The sequence below is a fragment of the Cydia amplana genome, chromosome 3 (genome assembly GCF_948474715.1).
Source record: "Cydia amplana chromosome 3, ilCydAmpl1.1, whole genome shotgun sequence".
NCBI lineage: Eukaryota > Metazoa > Arthropoda > Insecta > Lepidoptera > Tortricidae > Cydia > Cydia amplana.
Window position 1 is genome coordinate 3,266,202 of NC_086071.1, and position 18,562 is coordinate 3,284,763.

General features: G+C 38.9%; 1 protein-coding gene across 3 annotated transcripts; it reads right to left on the reverse strand.

Moving 5' to 3' along the window:
* Positions 1–238: 238 nt before the first annotated feature.
* LOC134662883 (insulin-like growth factor I) lies at positions 239–18,335 on the reverse strand. Of its 3 annotated transcripts, none has more exons than XM_063519191.1 (5): positions 18,123–18,335; positions 5,878–6,047; positions 3,403–3,514; positions 2,812–3,016; positions 239–444 (listed from the first exon to the last, which is right to left on the reverse strand). In XM_063519191.1, exons 2-5 carry the CDS (start codon positions 6,035–6,037, stop codon positions 307–309), a joined length of 615 nt encoding a protein of 204 aa, XP_063375261.1. In that variant the 5' UTR covers positions 6,038–6,047; positions 18,123–18,335; the 3' UTR covers positions 239–306. The 3 variants fall into 3 exon arrangements, with proteins under 3 accessions (XP_063375261.1, XP_063375262.1, XP_063375263.1); XM_063519192.1 differs by having other exon boundaries at positions 3,403–3,511; positions 18,123–18,333; XM_063519193.1 differs by having other exon boundaries at positions 2,911–3,016; positions 18,123–18,320.
* Positions 18,336–18,562: the final 227 nt, after the last annotated feature.

Here is an 18,562-nt window from a genome sequence, read left to right on the forward strand (position 1 = left end):
TCCCATATTTACCTAAATATTTGTATGACACCGGCATAAAACTTTGCTTGACTGCAACACGTTGTATTTTTAAATCAGGCACTACAGGCAGCCCATTTTATAACTCATTCACTGCTACGGTCGTAGCGCTACGCGGTAGCCGACACCATGGGTTTCCCTGTAGTGGTGAAAAAACTTCGCACGGGGCGACACGTCAATGTGTCGTGGCTAGCTTATTGAGACGCATGTACCAGTCGCGTCCAGTTTCGTCGCTAGCTTCCAATTAGCTCTGACAAGTTAAATCTCTAGTGTTTATAGCGATGTTTTTTAAGAGTTGACGGCGATGTAGTTGTAGCGGTCGCGCTCCATGGAGGGCAGGTCGGTGTTGAGCGTGCGGCCCCACGTCAGCACTGGGGACACGGTTCCCACGACGGGCTCTGGTCTGTTATTGACTTGGTTTCGTATCTAAAACAATTACGGAAAAACGTTAGTCTTTGGTTTCGGCTTGGCATAACGGGCGCCGGGAGGGAGGGAGATAATTGAACAACATAGAATAATGGCGACTGATGATAACGCGGACGAAGATGTCACGGTAAATTTTCTTGATTAGACCGTTAAATATATTCAATTATTCAATCCGTCATTCACTTTTTCAGGGAAATTTACAGTGAAGTCGCCCGCGTCAACGCCGCAGATATGTAACACTGTGCAAGCGTTGCTATCAACGCTGCTGCAGCTGGTATCCGAGTATCATTTTTAGAGTTTTATTTTTCAGTACAGATAATAGCTAATAGACTCGATTCATTTACAGCTCTATAGTGTGAGATAGACTCTGATCTGTGCGGGATATTTTACTGATGCACCTCCCTGAAATAAAATCCTGCCGACGTATCACTTTGTTAACTTTATTGAATCGTAAAAATGAACTGTTTGTATGCAATTTATTGTGCAATCAATGGGAAAAAATGTTTGCAGCGCTTGATTGTGCCCTATGACATTAAGACGAAAGTGGACGACCGCCCCGAAACCGCCTTTCCATACAAACGCTGTCCCCATTTTCCTTTCTTGATAATTAACATTATTGAAAATATTTTGTCACAATTTGATATATATCAACCACAGCTTCGTTTGATTTTTCGTCGAATTTTTAATGATTAATAAGGAGCATTTTTTTAGGATTTTTTTAGCATTGTTTTTTGCCCCTACTCTTACAGTAATAAAAAAAATCGAAAAAAGTTAAACGAAGGAGGGGGGCATAGCTATGGTCAATGTACATCAAATTGTGTCAAAATATATTCAATAATGTTAATATCGTAGAGAGGAAAATTGGGACTACGTTTGTATGGAGAAGCGGTGTCGTACCCTTTCCTCTTAAGTGCATTTATTATTAAATTATTATAAATCCAATATAAGAAACTTTAATTCAAATAAAGAAAGTACTTTCTTAGGTATCGTAAAACCACCCGTACCTAGTGTAAGAGCTTCAACTATGATCCAAAACTAACTCGGATAGATATCTTCGTTCAAGGCAAAATATTTTCATAAATGGAAGAAAATAATTAGGCAACACAAAAGAGAAGATTGTATTGATACTTAACTTAATTACGTGTTGAACTAGTGGACCATAATTGTACTACTGTAAGTACCCTACCATGAGTTTTCACTGTGAACTAAAACGTAGTGCATCTATCTCACTTGCACCAATGTCAGTAGGTATGAGAGCGATGCACGTTAGTTTACGCAGTCGCTGGCGAATATGGCGGTGTCAAACTCGTGGTAAGGGTACTGGACTATAGTTCGGTGTGGTTTAACGTTACTTACGTCTAAAGTTCCCAATGCATATTGATAGATATCGAAAGACAAAGTGCTCATCGATGAGTGATAATGATAATACTGATAATGGCAATATGAGAGGCGTGCCAAGTGAGCCGCGAACGAGCTCCGCAGTACAGATAGTCTCACGTCAGAGCGCCTACCGCGAACCACGTTCGACGTGTTGCCTCTCTGTCGCACTTGTAAATTCGTACGTAAGTGTCACAGGGGGGTAACACGTCGAACGTGGTTCGCGGTAGGCCCTCAGACACGGAGCTCATACGTGCTTTGTGACGAGTTTGTTACGTGACGGTTTTAGTCAGCCCGACATGCAAAGCATTAATAATGAATTGTTAGTGTTCATCGTCTCATTGTTCTCTACTTAATCAAACGTGACGTTCCATGCCCACAGGATCCTTTTATGACCATGGAGCACAAGAACCCTTTAGGCATGGAATGTCACAAATAATGTTAAAATCTAGTATTTTAAAACTCTTTACTTAATCAATTTAGAAACACGCTAACGCACGTAAATAACGCTAAAATAATAGTAGGTATTAGTATAATTAGAAACAAAAAACTATTAAGAAAAAACAGTAGAAAAAAGACTAATTGAACTATTATTCATTTATACTTACGTACTTTGTTGCGTTCGAGTTCCTTTGAAATAAAAAGCAAGAGCGCATCCACAAAATAAGTCTCATATATATATATTATGTAAGTAGGTACTGGATGAGTGAAACTCTATGCGAGTCGTCCGAACGCAACGTTGTATGAAGACAACATCTTTATCAGTCTGTTCGTGTCTGGGTTCGTAACCAACGTGACAAACGTTTATCGTCAAACGCGAATCGAAAAGTAAAAATGTATCGGGATAACAGATGCGACGAAAAGTCACGTCTTTTTTTACATACCTACTTAAAGTTTCGATTGGCGTAGGTATTCAATAAACTACTTATTGTGACTGGTCTAGGCCCCGTCTAAGATAGAGAACAAGTGAGTGATGAAGAACAGACACACCATGTTACCGATGAGAGTACGCGGTTGGCCCGTGCGCCGCTTGCGCCGGCACCAACAGCGGCCCCTCCTGCGCCCGTACCCGCGACTTCGGCCTCCCACCTCGGGCGGCGTCTCCGGCGCGGCCTGCCGCTCCGCCTCGCGCTTGTGCTCCGTGCCTCGCGTTTCCAGCATGTGGGCCTCCAGCTCGCTCAACGCCGACTCCGAACTGAACAGCAATAAGAAGCGTTTCTATAGGGCGTCTACATTGCCGGCTCAGTAGGTGCAATGAATTCAATCGATCGATCAGATGCCGCAATATAAAGCAAATCGTATCCAATTATAAAGTTCGTATTATTATTTGTAGAGGCCCATAGATAACTAGACACCTTGTGGCACGTAAAAAATATACACGTATTTTTCATACACCTATTTTAGTATTTTTTGTCTTTGTTAAACCTCTACATAATACCTAATATGATGATTGTAAAAAATGCCAGAACTTTTAAACTTATTTCATGAATGTCCTGAACCTACCAATATCAATCTAAAACTATTACGTATTTCAATATTAACCTACTTAGTTGTTCACCTTATGCATTGTATGTAACTTACTTAGAACTGATCGCGCAGTATTCGTTGAGCTGCTCCCATGTGCACCCGAAGGTGCAGCATTGGTCCGCGATGCCGGCCTGTCTCTTCCGACGCATGCCCGGCTGCTCTACTACTGGAAAAACAACAGTGGTTTAATAGTAGTTTATGGGACTTGACATAAGATAGGTTTTATCGATCATCATTATCATCGTCGTCGCAGACGAAGTCAGTTAATGTCTATGTACGTAAAGGTATGTAGAACTACCTAAGCGGGTCAGGTGCTTAAAATTGTCTAAACACAACTTTGTTGTCAAAGAAATAGGTAAGAGCGCGTCAAAATCATTTCGGACACCCGACTGCTGACTGTGTGACTGTACAATGCGTCTACTCGGAGAATCTCTGTAACTTACTACTAGGTCAAACACATTTCAGGAAAAGGTCACTTCTGTGGACAAAACATCAAAACACTGATTTAAACTTTCACGATTTTTACACATTATTAAATTGTACAACGGGACTTAATCGCGTAGATACCCGTTGTACAATTTAATAAAACATCAAAAGTTAATGGCCCTGGTGCATATATATCACGTTTTCCTTATTTGAGTCTCAGTAGGTATTGAAAAAAATATCCCGCCTGTAAGGGTGCTAAATTTAGCTTTTGATTCTCTTAACTTTGCGATGTCTACCGGAAAGACGCGAACGAGTTGAGCATACACCAAAATGTGTATGACCCATATGTTTACCTATTTATTCCAGACATAAACAATCAAAAGGTCAATAATTCTGCGATAAAAACGTATATAGTATCGCATAATTAGATACAGTATACAACCACGATAAGTTTATTCTATATAAATACTGTATCAGCCGTAGGTACCTATACAGTAGCCTAAAGGTAATTATTTATAGTAAGTATTATAATATAATTAATAAAGATTTCCTTTAAGTCACCTTACAAGACTTACATAATAATTATAAGTAGGTATTATGAGCCTGGTGGGCATCGTTTCTTTACTTCGCAGTAAACAAACTGTACGAGTGCAAAAATACTTAGCCGGATCTATTATATTATATATTATTACCTATCAAAACTTGCTCAGATGTTTTTAATTAAGTCACGTTTAATATTTAATCTACGCTTTACAATTTTGTACTGTATTATGTAAATTATGTAGGTATGCTATGTAATTGTTTGCTGACTGTTTTAGGTTACCCGGACTTTATCACCTTAAACGACAGTTCAAAGTTTCTTTGCTGACAATTAATTGAATTGCAATAATTAGCACAATTTTGGCGTGAGATAATGTTGTTGACAATAATGACAATGTCGTTTCGAGCCATTAGAGTTAACCTTACTCGGATGGACACCTATCGATAACGCTGTTGCTTCGCGGATGATAGATATTATGATTATTAACGGCTCGTGTACAAAATTATTATAACTAATTACTAATTTTAAGACGTAGGTATTTAATTAATTAGTAATTTTACTATGTATATACATAACAAATTTCTAGAATTATATAGTCCTCCTGTGTCGAGGACTTGAGACCGTTATGTGGCTATAATAGGGATGAGTAGTGTATATCCCCTGGAGCGCCCAGAATTACCGTAGTATGGAACTCCTATATACTAGTTACTAGCACACGTGTCTTGTTAGGGCGCTCCACGGGTTAAAATAGTATATATTTATCATTTCGAATATTCCTTCGTAGCACGCGTCTGTGTCATTTCATTACAATGTCTCTTTCGGTTTTTTGTCGGTTGTGTTAAAGTTCAGTTATAATTCTATATTTAATTAAAATGTTATCTAAGCTCATTTACCTACTTTTTTTAAGCGCGCTAGAAAGGGGTACTTTTGCCTGTCTATGTGGACACACATAAAGAAGCAATTCCTAAGCATAATTTTATTATGCATTTGTAAAAGTATGCTAGCCCGTTCAAAGTTGCATGTCATCCGTTTCGTTGTTAGAAGTTAGAAGGACGCGTGGGTATGCCTGCATTCGACTCTATTTACGATGCGATGATTCGCTTCCTGTATTTTATTTATTGCCATGGTAAGGTCGACCAACAACAACAAATCCTTAAAATAAACACTGCGAAAAGCCACAGAAGTTTAGACAGAAATTTTGAGTATTGATAAAATAAATCGCGTTTAATTTTAGTTTGTGTTTTGAAAATCGGAAAATTAAACTGATATTAATATTTTTCGAGACAATTTTAATACACAGTGATCTTTAGAGGCTTTGTATGATGTTGATGCAAAACCGCTTCTGAAGTTGTTGACATTCGCAATAAAATTTTAAGTGATTTGCTATCACATTCAAGTAGTAAATATAATTATGTTTTTCATTGATCATATCATAGGTCAAGTTTAGTTAATCTGACCTGCGGACGAAGCACGACACTGACAGACAATGTAAATTCACCCTGTGCAAAATTGCAGGGAGTAAAAGCCAGAAAAAAATGTACTTATTTCATTAATCATCTAACCTGTGGGGTCACCCCAGGACGGGCTATTGTAGACGTGGCAAACCCTGCTCATAATGTCACTGAGCTTGCGTCCGCACAGCTTGACGCTGGCGGCCGTAGCGGCATCAGCGGGCTGCAGTGTCCACGCCGTCAGCAAAAGCACCGCACAGTTGATAAGCATGCTGCTACAGCTGGAACAATACACATACATTAGTCTTCGGTAGCCGCTAAAGTTATTCATAGATGACAATTTGAACTGATTGTATCGTGCATACCTATCGTTCTCAATCGTTTCCGTGACTACGAGCACTGGCCAAAAGGACGACACGCCGGGATAATTTTTAAACGACCGGATACGTTTTAAAAATACTTGCAAATTCGGGGTTTAAGTATGCCCCGTATAAATCATAAAAAATGTTCTATCAGAAAACAAGACATTTTTTATTCCATGACGCGGTGGCAAATAAGCGTACAGTTCGCAGACACCGCCGCCACGCTTGCAACTTGCAGCGGAGTCAAGAGTCGGCGTCTAGTCAACTCTATGGCATGCTATTCGACGCAACGTTGGCGCAACTGCTCAGCGACGCCATTTCCGAAGCGCTAACTAGACCCCGACGCTCAAAAGACCCTAGTGTGGGGTAACAAAAATTCACATTGCTGGCAAGTTAAGGGACAAATACAGACCCTTAAGTTAAGAGCCCACACCGTGAATCGTCGTAAGCTCTAAGATCCTTACCTAGTCTCTTTCAGGAACAACACTAAGCCATAAGCTTGAAGCGTAGTCCTTTTTGCAGATATAACATGTTAAATACTGAATATCGAATGTACGTAATCCGAGCAGCGGCCGCTTTTATAGTGAAGGGTGGCGGTAACCCGAGCCGGCTACGCCCAGGAATCGGATCCCTAGAAATACTCGTTTCATTTCCTAAGTGTATTGTTTTGGAAGTGAAAATGCACTTTACCGATAATGTGTGTAATCAATGATCTGTTTTTGATTGATAAGACGATTGGTATCCATCGGTGCCACTTGGGAACAAATCACATTATTTTATTAAATATTTTAAGTACACTACTTTCTTTCTTTCTTTACTTAAAAAAAAAGAGCGCTGGTGGCCTAGCGGTAAGAGCGTGCGACTTGCAATCCGGAGGTCGCGGGTTCAAACCCCGGCTCGTACCAATGAGTTTTTCGGAACTTATATACGAAATATCATTTGATATCTACCAGTCGCTTTTCGGTGCACCCTCTGGGTTGGTAGGTCAGATGGCAGTCGCTTTCGTAAAACTAGTGCCTATGTCAGTTCCTGGGATTAGTTGCCAAGCGGACCCCAGGCTCCCATGAGCCGTGGCAAAATGCCGGGACAACGCGAGGAAGATGATGATTTTAAGTACACTACTTTATGTAAATTATAAACTACCGGTACCGGCATCGGTGCAGTTTATCAGTTGCAGTAAACGATGCGAGAGTGATCTGTACAAAGTTCGATTCCCACTACTTGTTTTATTTTGAATAGTTGACGCTCAGGTCGGAGGCTCGGAGCACGATTGCTTCACGCTGTTGACTAATGCCGCGCTGTTGTTTTAATATTGTAAACAATTGATATCATCTTAATTTTGTACCTATCTAAGTGGTCCGGAAAAAAAGTAGCAGCACATTATGTGGATTTTTTATTTTGTAATAATTTGTAAGCAGTTTATTTCTATAGTGATCTGTAGATACTATATTCTTTACAATTAAATACATTCGTATTTAATATAAAAGGGTGAATTAGAGTTTTCGCGTTTTATATTATAGGTACATCTCTTATGACACTTTTTGAACAGTGTCTTTTGAAGGAAATTATAAGGTATTTCTCATGCACATCGTTTTTTCTATAAGTTTGATAAGCGAATTAATACATTATTAAATTATTTTTCGTTGTATATAATAATTATTTGATTTAAAAGTCAGTTCTACCAGCAAACACAAGAAAACAACTCAAAATTAGCATTTGATTACTTTGCCTCACATGTGAATAAAATGCAACTATGCTATCAGTTTTTGAAGTGCAAAGTAAGCCTTTCCGAGCTGGTGTGGTGAAAAACTTTTTTTATTTGACTTCACTTTGAGGTAGTTTCATGGAATTTCTACTTTTGTATATTTGCCATTTTTACAGAGATTTGTCTTCCATAGAAAAACCTCTGTCATAAGTAGGTTAGATTGGAGAGACTTCCTATAACTACCCAAGATAAATTCCAGTTTATTGGAATAGCTTATTCGTTAGACGATGTTCTTAAAAGCATAAAAAAGTTATAAAACTGGAACTTCATTTGTGGCATTGTAGAAAACGGCCAACAAATATTATCAAAGTGTACTGTTCAAAAAGTTACAAAGTACATTACAATAAAAATGAGAAAACTCAAACAATCTCATATTTATCGATATTATTTTATTTTATAGTACTTATTTTAGTACTTATTTTATTTTTTAGTAGTTAAATTACAAAAATAAATAAACTGCTTCATAATTAGCAAAAAAATATACCATATAATTCACAGCTACGTTTTTTACTGGACCACTTCTTATTGTGAACTTCACTCTTCTTTATAGTGAGCCAACGAACACTAATTCGTGTAGTCATATTCGCGGAATATTAAAACGGACTTAATAATAAACACGGAGTAGGTACCTACCTATAGTTAAAGATCCATTGATAGATGAGTAAAGTTTAAGACAAATTCGTGCTTCGAATGCCTGACAGTTGCACGAGATCACGCTGAAAGGCTCAATACGTTTGACGATTAAGTCGCGCCGTCCTACCTTGACATGGTCATGCCGCGTCTGCGGCAGAATACCTCGAAGTCGCTATTCTCGTGGTTCAATTTTGGAATCTTTCGCTAGCTCGGGTATCAATATTAGCACGAAGGATTAAAAAACAACTTTTCCCCCTTGTACTTAGAACAAATAACTATAGTATTCGTAAAAGTACCTGCTATTCTTAGCATCACTAACCTACGTGTTTTGCAGTATTATCGTTTGCGATGGACCGCAGGCGGCAACGTTCGGTAGTTCATTAAACCTGTGTTAACTACTTTAATTATGTAATGAAAAACAACTCGTGAGTTACCTACAGTGCTATGAAATTAAATAAAATTGAACTAAAGGGAAAACATAGTGATCGACAACACCAGTTGACTTGTCACAACAATAGCATTTTTTTGAGATTTTCGTAAACATGATTTATAAAAATTATAAATGTAAAACGTAGTTAATTCGGAAGATAACAGGAAAAAAGTCAACATTTGAATGTAATTCTCTACCACGCTTGTGGATGAAATGCAACTTTCTAATCCGTCGTTCACGAATAACTAGAGCCTGTACGAGCGGGTGTGGGGAAAACGTATTTTCACACCAGCTTTTCGGAAAAGAGCTTTTTTTTCCCTGCTAGGAGGAATCAAAGTGGCACTTTTCCTCCCTGCTAGGAGGGATCAAAGTAACACTTTTCTGTTCTAGCACACTATTTTTTCATTTTGTTGCACATTATTTTTTTTGCTTAAATAATCTATTTAAGCATCAGATTGTGTCAACACTAAGATTTTTTATTTTCCTCATAGTTGATGTGAAAAGCAGTATGTGTCACACGGTATCAAAATTATTTCGTCTTGGGCGTTAACACTTGAATCCCTCATTACGCTCAGGATTCAATGTACGCCCTTGACGGAAATATATAATTTTGATCCCTTGTAACACAAACTACTATTTAATGATGGTTACCTAGCCAAAATTTCAATTTGGCGGATTGTAGTCTGATTTAAGGATGGGTAAGCATCTACTTTCTATTTTTTCGATTGTAAAGTTTGGGGCTACTTGAAAATATCCGTTACCTATACGAGCAAACGTCAAATATCAAACTACAAACGTAAAAAATGCACTTAATTATACGTCGTAAGGTATACGTCAAAAGATAGATGTTGAAGCTGAGTGGCGCTCTTAATTCTCCTACATTTCTACAATTTATTCTCGGTCTGTAGGTACCTAGACAGGTGTTGTGACTGATTTGACCAGACATGTGGAAATGCACAATGTAGATAATCTTTGTTAAACGCGGAGTGTTCTTGTTATCCAGCCCATTAACTAAAAGTTGTACACGGTGCGGTGCATGCATACGTCAGGGGTCCAATAGCGAGAGTAGGTACTAGTGTGGTAGTATCCACGTGCAGTGCAGGCGCAGTTGCATCTTAGATTGCCACTTAGCGTCCCGCGCTGTAAACAGGAAAATAACACCACTTTACAACGACCATTTTATATGGAACAGTCCATTTATAGAACTAGCACAACAATACAATTGTTTTATTACTTAGATTCAGAATACTATTTGTGTGTCAGTTCTGATAACGAGCTTTCCTTGTTCTCGGTCGGATGCATTTAGCAATAAGTAACGAAGTTCTTAAACGGTTTAACAAAACGATGATGACTTCACCTTCCTCTGATAAAAATGCAAATCAGCCTCTTCCTTTTTATAAGTGCCATGCCAAGAATAGCGTAGGGTGGGTGATGCTTGCTATCTACCTACTGCTCGGTTTTGCTTACATCACGGTTGGTGTAATATAAGTCGGAGGACGTTCTGTCGTCGCGTTATTTATTTACGACGAAGAACGACTTTAGCTCTTACATATGTGTACTACTTACATAAGATTTGATAGAACTAGCAATGTGCCAACGAGAGTTTCCAAAAATTGCAAAGTTCCTATGAAATGTTCTCGGTATTTTTTCTGCACGTTTATTGCCAAACATTCTTACAGTTAGTTTCGATGTCTTTGACTAATAGAAATATACGCCAATGAGTAACGTATATGTTAAATGAAACAGTCGTCATCAATTAAAAACATTGAGTAATAATCCTTAATCTGAACGGGACTTTTCTAACTTGCATGAGAACTTTCTAATTAAAGTTTCTAGAAATTGCGGAAATTTTGAGAATGTTAGTTCTGCAAGATAGGAATAAATTCGTTGCAGCAATCAATAGGTACTAACCACATCTGCATGCGACACGGATGATCCTGTGTTAAGGACCTTACAGTAGAAAAAACAAAATAAAATTGATCCGACCTCTAGAGTAGAGGTAGGTAATGGGCAATGCATCAGAGACTTCGATGTTTTGCTTATAGGTCATTTGCATTGCGTCGCTTGTGAAGGTTAACTTCTTTCGAGTGTCTCTTTCCTCTTTCTTTAGATGTTCCATTTGAATATGGATTTCAATAGGTATTTGGTGAATATAGGTTATATTACATTATATTTGATGTTAAGCTCCCCCTTTGATACAACTTTTAGATAAGTATGTTTTTTTTTATACACTGCGATATATAGGTACATTTACAATAATATACAGCTCGACAAGAATTACGAGGGATACTAGTTGTTGTCTACAATAGACATCTAAAATTGCTTGTCAAGCTGTACCCCGTGTCATGTCGTTTTCCTTTATTTAATAACGCTACCTCTTTACTCCGGTAAATACGAAATACACTAGATTACAGTCTTAATTCATACATGCTTTTATTTACCAATATTATGAAGTTAAAATTAACAAATAAAGACATGAATATTACGCTCTGCGGTGGCGCTTGGCGAGTGCGCGCGGCGCGGCGGCGGGTCTCACGCATTCGACGCACTGTTTGGTGGAACAGGAGCCGCACGGGTAACGAGGTGTTGTGTTGTCTCCGCGGCGCGGCGGCGCGGCGGCGGCGAGCGATCACACGCGCAGGGCGCGTGCACGCCGAGGCTCCTTCGTCTCGCTCGGTGCACCAGCACTCGATTGAACAATTACGTGAATCCCTGTCTCGAACGCACGCTACCTCACAGGCTCACATTACGGAGCAGATCAACGCTTTAAACCTAAACGGTTCACGTTAACCATTTAAGACGTTTAAGTAATTCGCTTGAAGAAATGTCGACGAGGAAAATCGTATGATTCGCCGGTGATATTCAAAGCCGAGATTATATAACGTATTTAATTGTGATCATTATTATGCTGCGCAATCTCCGTTAGGAGTAGGGTTGCCCACTATGTTTTGATGCAATATAGTATTTTCCAGAATAAGGCATAAAAACAATAGTACATTAAAAAAAAAAAAATTGTACTTTTAGATAAAATACTAAACATAAGTGTGATATATGTACGTTTAATCGGAAATATAGTATTTTAGCGTACTATATATTTTGCCAAAAGTATATAGTACAGAGAGCCAAAATATAGTACAATACTATATAGGTAATATAGTACGGTTGGCAACCCTAGTTAGGAGCAAAGAAAACTTGATTCCTACATGATCCCGAGATGTTGAGCAAGTTGCTAAGTGCCGATAGACGGATAACATTACCTATAGCTTCTCATGCTGCCTATACCTAGGTACGATTACTTAGGCACGTTGTTACTCCTGTCTACAAATAGCTAAAACCGGTATCAGTGTGCTGTGACTTAACAGCTTGCTAATAATAACTTGATCATTCGCGCATTAGACCTTAGAGAGTTCGATTCTCGTATTGCATAGTAACAAGACAAGTATGTCTATATGATCCGTACGTGTTGTTTAGGTTTAGGTACTTTAAAATTTTTAGGCCGAAGCCCGTAAATATGCGTAATATATTGTCAGAGTGTATGTAAATTTTACGGGAGGGACACGTGGCAGGCCCATAGGGGGCATAGCAACAGGTGCTTAGCAGTCAACAAACATGTGTACATACCTACCTAAATCACAGCTCGGGACAAAAGACAATTGAAGAGTTTGCGGGGTCAAGTGTAACGTCGGCTCTCCCAATTGGCGAGTGGCGGCGGTCAGTGCTCTAGCGGCGAGACACCTCAATTCATCATCTGTTCCTAGGTGTAACCTAACCCAGTGCCCGCCGCCTACGCAGATTGTCTTACCTCGAACCGAAATAGCACAGTCACACGCTTTAATCATACATTATATCATTGCCAATTACGTACCGATAGATTTACATCTTTTCCCAAGACATAAACTTAAGTAATTTAGCCCCCATTTCCCAACTTGAGTTACATGTCCGCTTCCTAAACGACGGTTGGTATTTCGAAAAGAATTGTGGACATGGTTATGTCTTGCCTCGGACTCGCACTATCTCATCTTAATCCCTCTTTCTTGCGAAAACATTTTCGTGTTTCGAACACACATTGCCCATTACCCACTCAATGAGAGTAACAGCTAGGTCATAAATGTCAGAGGTGGTCGGTTCGTGACATCGGATATTGTGATTTTTCGAGACCGATTGCCTTCGACCCCAATTTAGAGTTTGTCCTGTCAAACATCTACGTCAACAACAGTTACTCTGTTGTTGTTCGTTTCATCACTTCGCGTCTCTTTAATCTAGGTCGGCGTTTGTAAATTGGTTTGTAGTGTTTGCCCTGACGCTCCTGGTCGGACCCAAAACTATGACAAATGAGGTTAAACCGGACCCATAGGAGAATACAGTATATCTGTATCATACCGTATCATACCGTAATCTGTACAGTTTTTATAATTTTCGTTTTAAATTAAAGTATACACGTTTGCTTACTGTAGGTACATACCATACAAGAAGTATATATATTCGCATCGCGCATGGGATATTTTTTTTTTTATTTGTTATTAATGTTATTATTAATACATGGAATAAACTTATAATCTAATACAGTTCCCTGCAAAACTGTTTGCACAGTTTGACTGCAGGCGCGAGTCTCTGTTGTAAACTAGGGCCTGCACCTTCCGAGCAGTAATTATTTAATTACCAATCTAATAGGTACATATTATGAAATCGTTTTCCTAGAATCGACATGGCGTCAAAGCACGTTTTTAGGGTTCCGTAGCCAAATGGCAAAAAACGGAACCCTTATAGATTCGTCATGTCTGTCTGTCTGTCTGTCTGTCCGTCCGTATGTCACAGCCACTTTTCTCCGAAACTATAAGAACTATACTGTTGAAACTTAGTAAGTAGATGTATTATGTGAACCGCATTAAGATTTTCACACAAAAATAGAAAAAAAAACAATAAATTTTTGGGGTTCCCCATACTTCGAACTGAAACTCAAAAAAAATTTTTTCATCAAACCCATACGTGTGGGGTATCTATGGATAGGTCTTCAAAAATGATATTGAGGTTTCTAATATCATTTTTTTCTAAACTGTATAGTTTGCGCGAGAGACACTTCTAAAGTGGTAAAATGTGTCCCCCCCCCCCCTGTAACTTCTAAAATAAGAGAATGATAAAACTAAAAAAAATATATGATGTACATTACCATGTAAACTTCCACCGAAAATTGGTTTGAACGAGATCTAGTAAGTAGTTTTTTTTATACGTCATAAATCGCCTAAATACGGAACCCTTCATGGGCGAGTCCGACTCGCACTTGGCCGCTTTTACTTTTAACTTCCAAAAACGTAATAATAAAGGATACCATTCGATTCCTCACATTTTATCTAAAAAAAGATTGTATGGCAACTATAAACGCAATATTTCACCGACAAAATTGCAATTTTCTTGTTTTGTTCATAATTCAAGATGGACTCTCTGTGACCTTGACGTCACGATCATATATAGTTTTGTTCGGGGCGTTTCGCGAGTGAAGTACGACTGTCGGACTTTGACTATCATTTCTGACTTTTGTATTGCTTTAACTTTAATGCAATGGGTCCCATATAGACATTTGATCCTAAAACAAACCTGATTGATTGATACTATAAATGAAAATTAGTCATCTAGCCTATTCCTGCCATACCCATTAGTAATATTGTGAAATGAAGTTATACATTATGATTTTAAGCGAGTTTTTTGATAATAATCATAACTTAGCCCGGTGGGTCAATCAAGTACCAGGCAGATTCGCCTTATGAAGTCACTTCACTCGACTAGGACTCGTATGCATTTACAACCATTGCATTTGACCGATAAATTGGAAGTGTCTCACCGCTCCTTAGCTTTTATACTTTGATATGACTTCCTATTCTGACTCAGTACCTAGTTGAATGTTCCGCTGTTAGACTAAGAGCTAGTCCCAGAAAAATGTATACAATGTTGAAACTTGATACCTCTTTGCTAGCCTGTTACTCTGGCATACACCGATAGACATCTGCCAGGCGCTTGGATCAAGTAACAAAGATAGTATCGTTAATTAGATAGAGATGTTTCGTGGCTTTCAAAATGATAATGATGATGATGATTCCATTTCGTCTAAGTTGGTCTATGTTGTATTAAAAAAGGCGCATTATATATAATGGCTATGAATTGTATTATGCAAATGACGGGTGTCATCGTACCCCAGGTACCTCAGCTATATGAAACATACTTAAATTCGAACCGCTTTATCTACTTGCTTATCCTTACACAGGCTAAAGGGCCTGGGATGTAATAATAATATAGGTACCTCCAGGGATGTTGCGAATATCCGCATCCGCATCCGCAACCGCGGAACTTCCGCATTATTTTCAACATCCGCATCCCGCATCCGCATAAAATCGATGCGGATTTAATGCGGATGCGGATGTGGAATAGTTCGGTACAGGAACGTCTTAGCATCGGTGTAAGTGCTAGACTGCTAGGTAATTTAGTCATTAGCCAAAAAACCTATTAGAAATTAGCAGTCAAGCGTGGGTGGTACTTAATGTACGGAACCGGTACTTTGGTGTTATTAATAAAGTTTTGTATTTGTATTTGTATTTGAACCCTTGGAACGCGAGTCCGACTCGCACTTGGCCGGTTTTTTGAAATCAAAATTACTAAAATGTAATATCTGACGTTTTTTATGTACCTATCTTGACATCCGCATCCGCATCCGCGGATGGTAAAAAAATCAGCATCCGCAACATCCCTGATACCTACTTAGAGAACATAAGTTAACTATTTTCGTTTTCTGTCTATAATTCTCATCTTTGATAAGTTCCCAGGGTTCCTCGTAGTCAACGTAGCGTAGCGTCTCTATCACTCTTCCCCACTAGTGCGACAGTGACAGTTGCGTTTCGTTCGCTACGTTGGCTACCTATATCTGTGTTGGCTACGCACCCAGCCGGCCTAGCCAAGGTTACAATCGCTATCGCTCCGTAGCGATCGAAACGCAACGGTCACTGTCGCACTAATATGGAAGAGTGATAGAGAGACACAAAGCGTTTCGTTGTCGAAGCGATAGCGATTGTCACCTTGGCTAGGCCGGCAGGTGTTTGTTATTTTATTTAGCGCGGGAATCAATTATTATACCGTCGTAATATAATAGCGACATTAGCGACAAATAATCAAACATAATCAAATAACAACTTAGGGCCCGATTCGGATTTTAAACTAGACATCTATTAGATGTCTATTAGACATCACCAGATACGACAACGATATGTTTAAGATCTTGCCTGTCAAATTTGACATTAGTGCGATTCTGGAGATACTCTTGAACGATTTCCACAAGATATTATTACGATATTTTAACATAAAAGTGACATTTGTTGCCCGAATTGAGCTGCAAAAGAGAACTAGTTGAAATCTAAACTACAACGTATCTAGTACATATCGTATCGTTCTCTAGTCTAGAACGGATCTTGTTTTCCGAATACCGCGGTTACTCTTCATTATTCATTATATAAGTTAGTTAGTTTATAAAAAAGTATTAGTGTCGTTAATTAAACTTCAATACTTTCTTCTTTGTCTCACTTTGTAGAAAAATTAAGGTAAGTTGCCATAAATCAAGTAAGTAAACAACTTGTTTATTTATGTAAGTAATAGGGACCTATGTACATACTTATATAAAATGTTGACCTGAATTATAATGTTCGTATAAAGCTGCGGTCTGGTATATATGTAGCACAAATATGAAACTGGTACCTAGTTTTCATAATATTTTTGTTATGAAAATAACTAAGTAGCTTAGCGGGGTTGCGGTTACCGAAATACCGATTAGTAAAACTTATTATATTACTTATTACTTCAACGGCCCCCTAGCGTAGACGGTAGTTCGGTTAGTCTGCTTATGAAGCAGGAGGTTCGGTTTAAAGATCTTTTATTTCTCAAAAGAATAACAATACCTATCACAAATATTTTTTCTAAAAAAGAAGAAGTACCTAATTAATGGACGACCCCTTAAAAAGCGCGCATATAGAAAATAACCGGTATTGGTATAATTATACAGGTTGCACACAGATTACTGTAACATTTAAATCGGTCAGAATGGGAAAGTCTCAAACTATGGGCCCGATTCGGACTTTGAACTAGACATCTATTAGATATCTATTAGACATCACCAAGATACGACAACGATATTGTAGAGATCTAGCTTGTCAAATTTGACCTTTCCGCGATTCTGGAGATAATCTTGAACTGGTATGGGATAGCGCATCGTTACTGGTGAATTTCCAATATGATTTGGAACTCTGGTAGCCGTTTAAGAAGTGTAGGACTCTTACGGTAGATGTCGCTATGAGCCTCCCTAGGGCTCATATATGGTGGAAATATTCGCTGAATTGGGTACGGTCTTGGTAGCTCAGATGGCAGAGCACTGTACTAGTGATCCAGTGGTCGTTGGTTCAAGTCCCACCCAAGACAGTGAATTTTTCCATTTTTAATTTATTTCGAAGCTTAATAGCATCGTTCGCAGACGTTTCTGCTTAATACAAAATTAATTTATACTCTTGAACTATTTCCACAATGTCTAAAAAGTCTCGTTATGTATTTTTAGATCTCAAAACGATTTTGAAACGATCTTAATACGATAATTTAACGTAAAAGTGACATTGGTTGCACGAATTGAGTTACAAAAGATATCTAGTTGAAATCTAAATTACCAGGTATCTAGTAGGTACATATCGTACCTATCTTTCTCTTCTCTAGAAGGGATCTTGTTTTACGAATACCGCGGTATAAGACAATACAAAGATCTGTTCTTAGGAACCATATATATGTCATCGATTTCAGTAACAAGGAAAACTGTTGTTAAGTGTGTGAAATGTGTTAGTTATATTTTGCAATACGTTCGGGTTCGATTCCCGAGCTGACAGGTACAAGTTTTTTTTTAAATGAATCAATGCAGTTTTCCTTGCTACTAAAATCGATGACATGGTTCCTAATAAGAACAGATCTTCGTATGTCTTATAGTTTAAGACTTTCCCATTCCCATACTGACCGCTTTAAATGTCACACTTTGTATATCACTTATTAACTTAGAATACCATTTTGCTAAAGAAAATTCCAAACTGTTTATACTTCATGAAAATTCTTAGAATTCTTACACATGAAATAAGGGCACCTCAAAAGCACTCACCTTATATGCAGAAACGAATGTAAGCTGGTTTGGAGGCGATGCCAAGGCCGTACAGATGCCGGGTGAAATGCGCGAACTCCGAGATCGCGGTTATCGGCGTCGCGGCGGAACTGTGCGCGGGCTTCGGCTGCCCGGCCCGCGTGCGCGCGCGCCGCTTAAATAACGCCGATGGGCGGCGCGAGCGACACGCCCCGCGCACCCGCTGACCCCGCTCCTCCCACCAGCTTCACGCTTCAGGCCCTTGACGGATAGCCCTTCCGAAGGAACCTGATCCCCCATACCTTCCCGGCGTTGTAAAGTTCCCAGTCAAACAGACACTATCTTCATTTTGATTGCGACTACAATTTGTATGAGAACTTCCGTCCCTATGGACCCAAAGCTGCTTCAGCGACACGGTGGACTCCTAGAAACGGGGACGTTTTGTAGATTCTGAAGTTTAA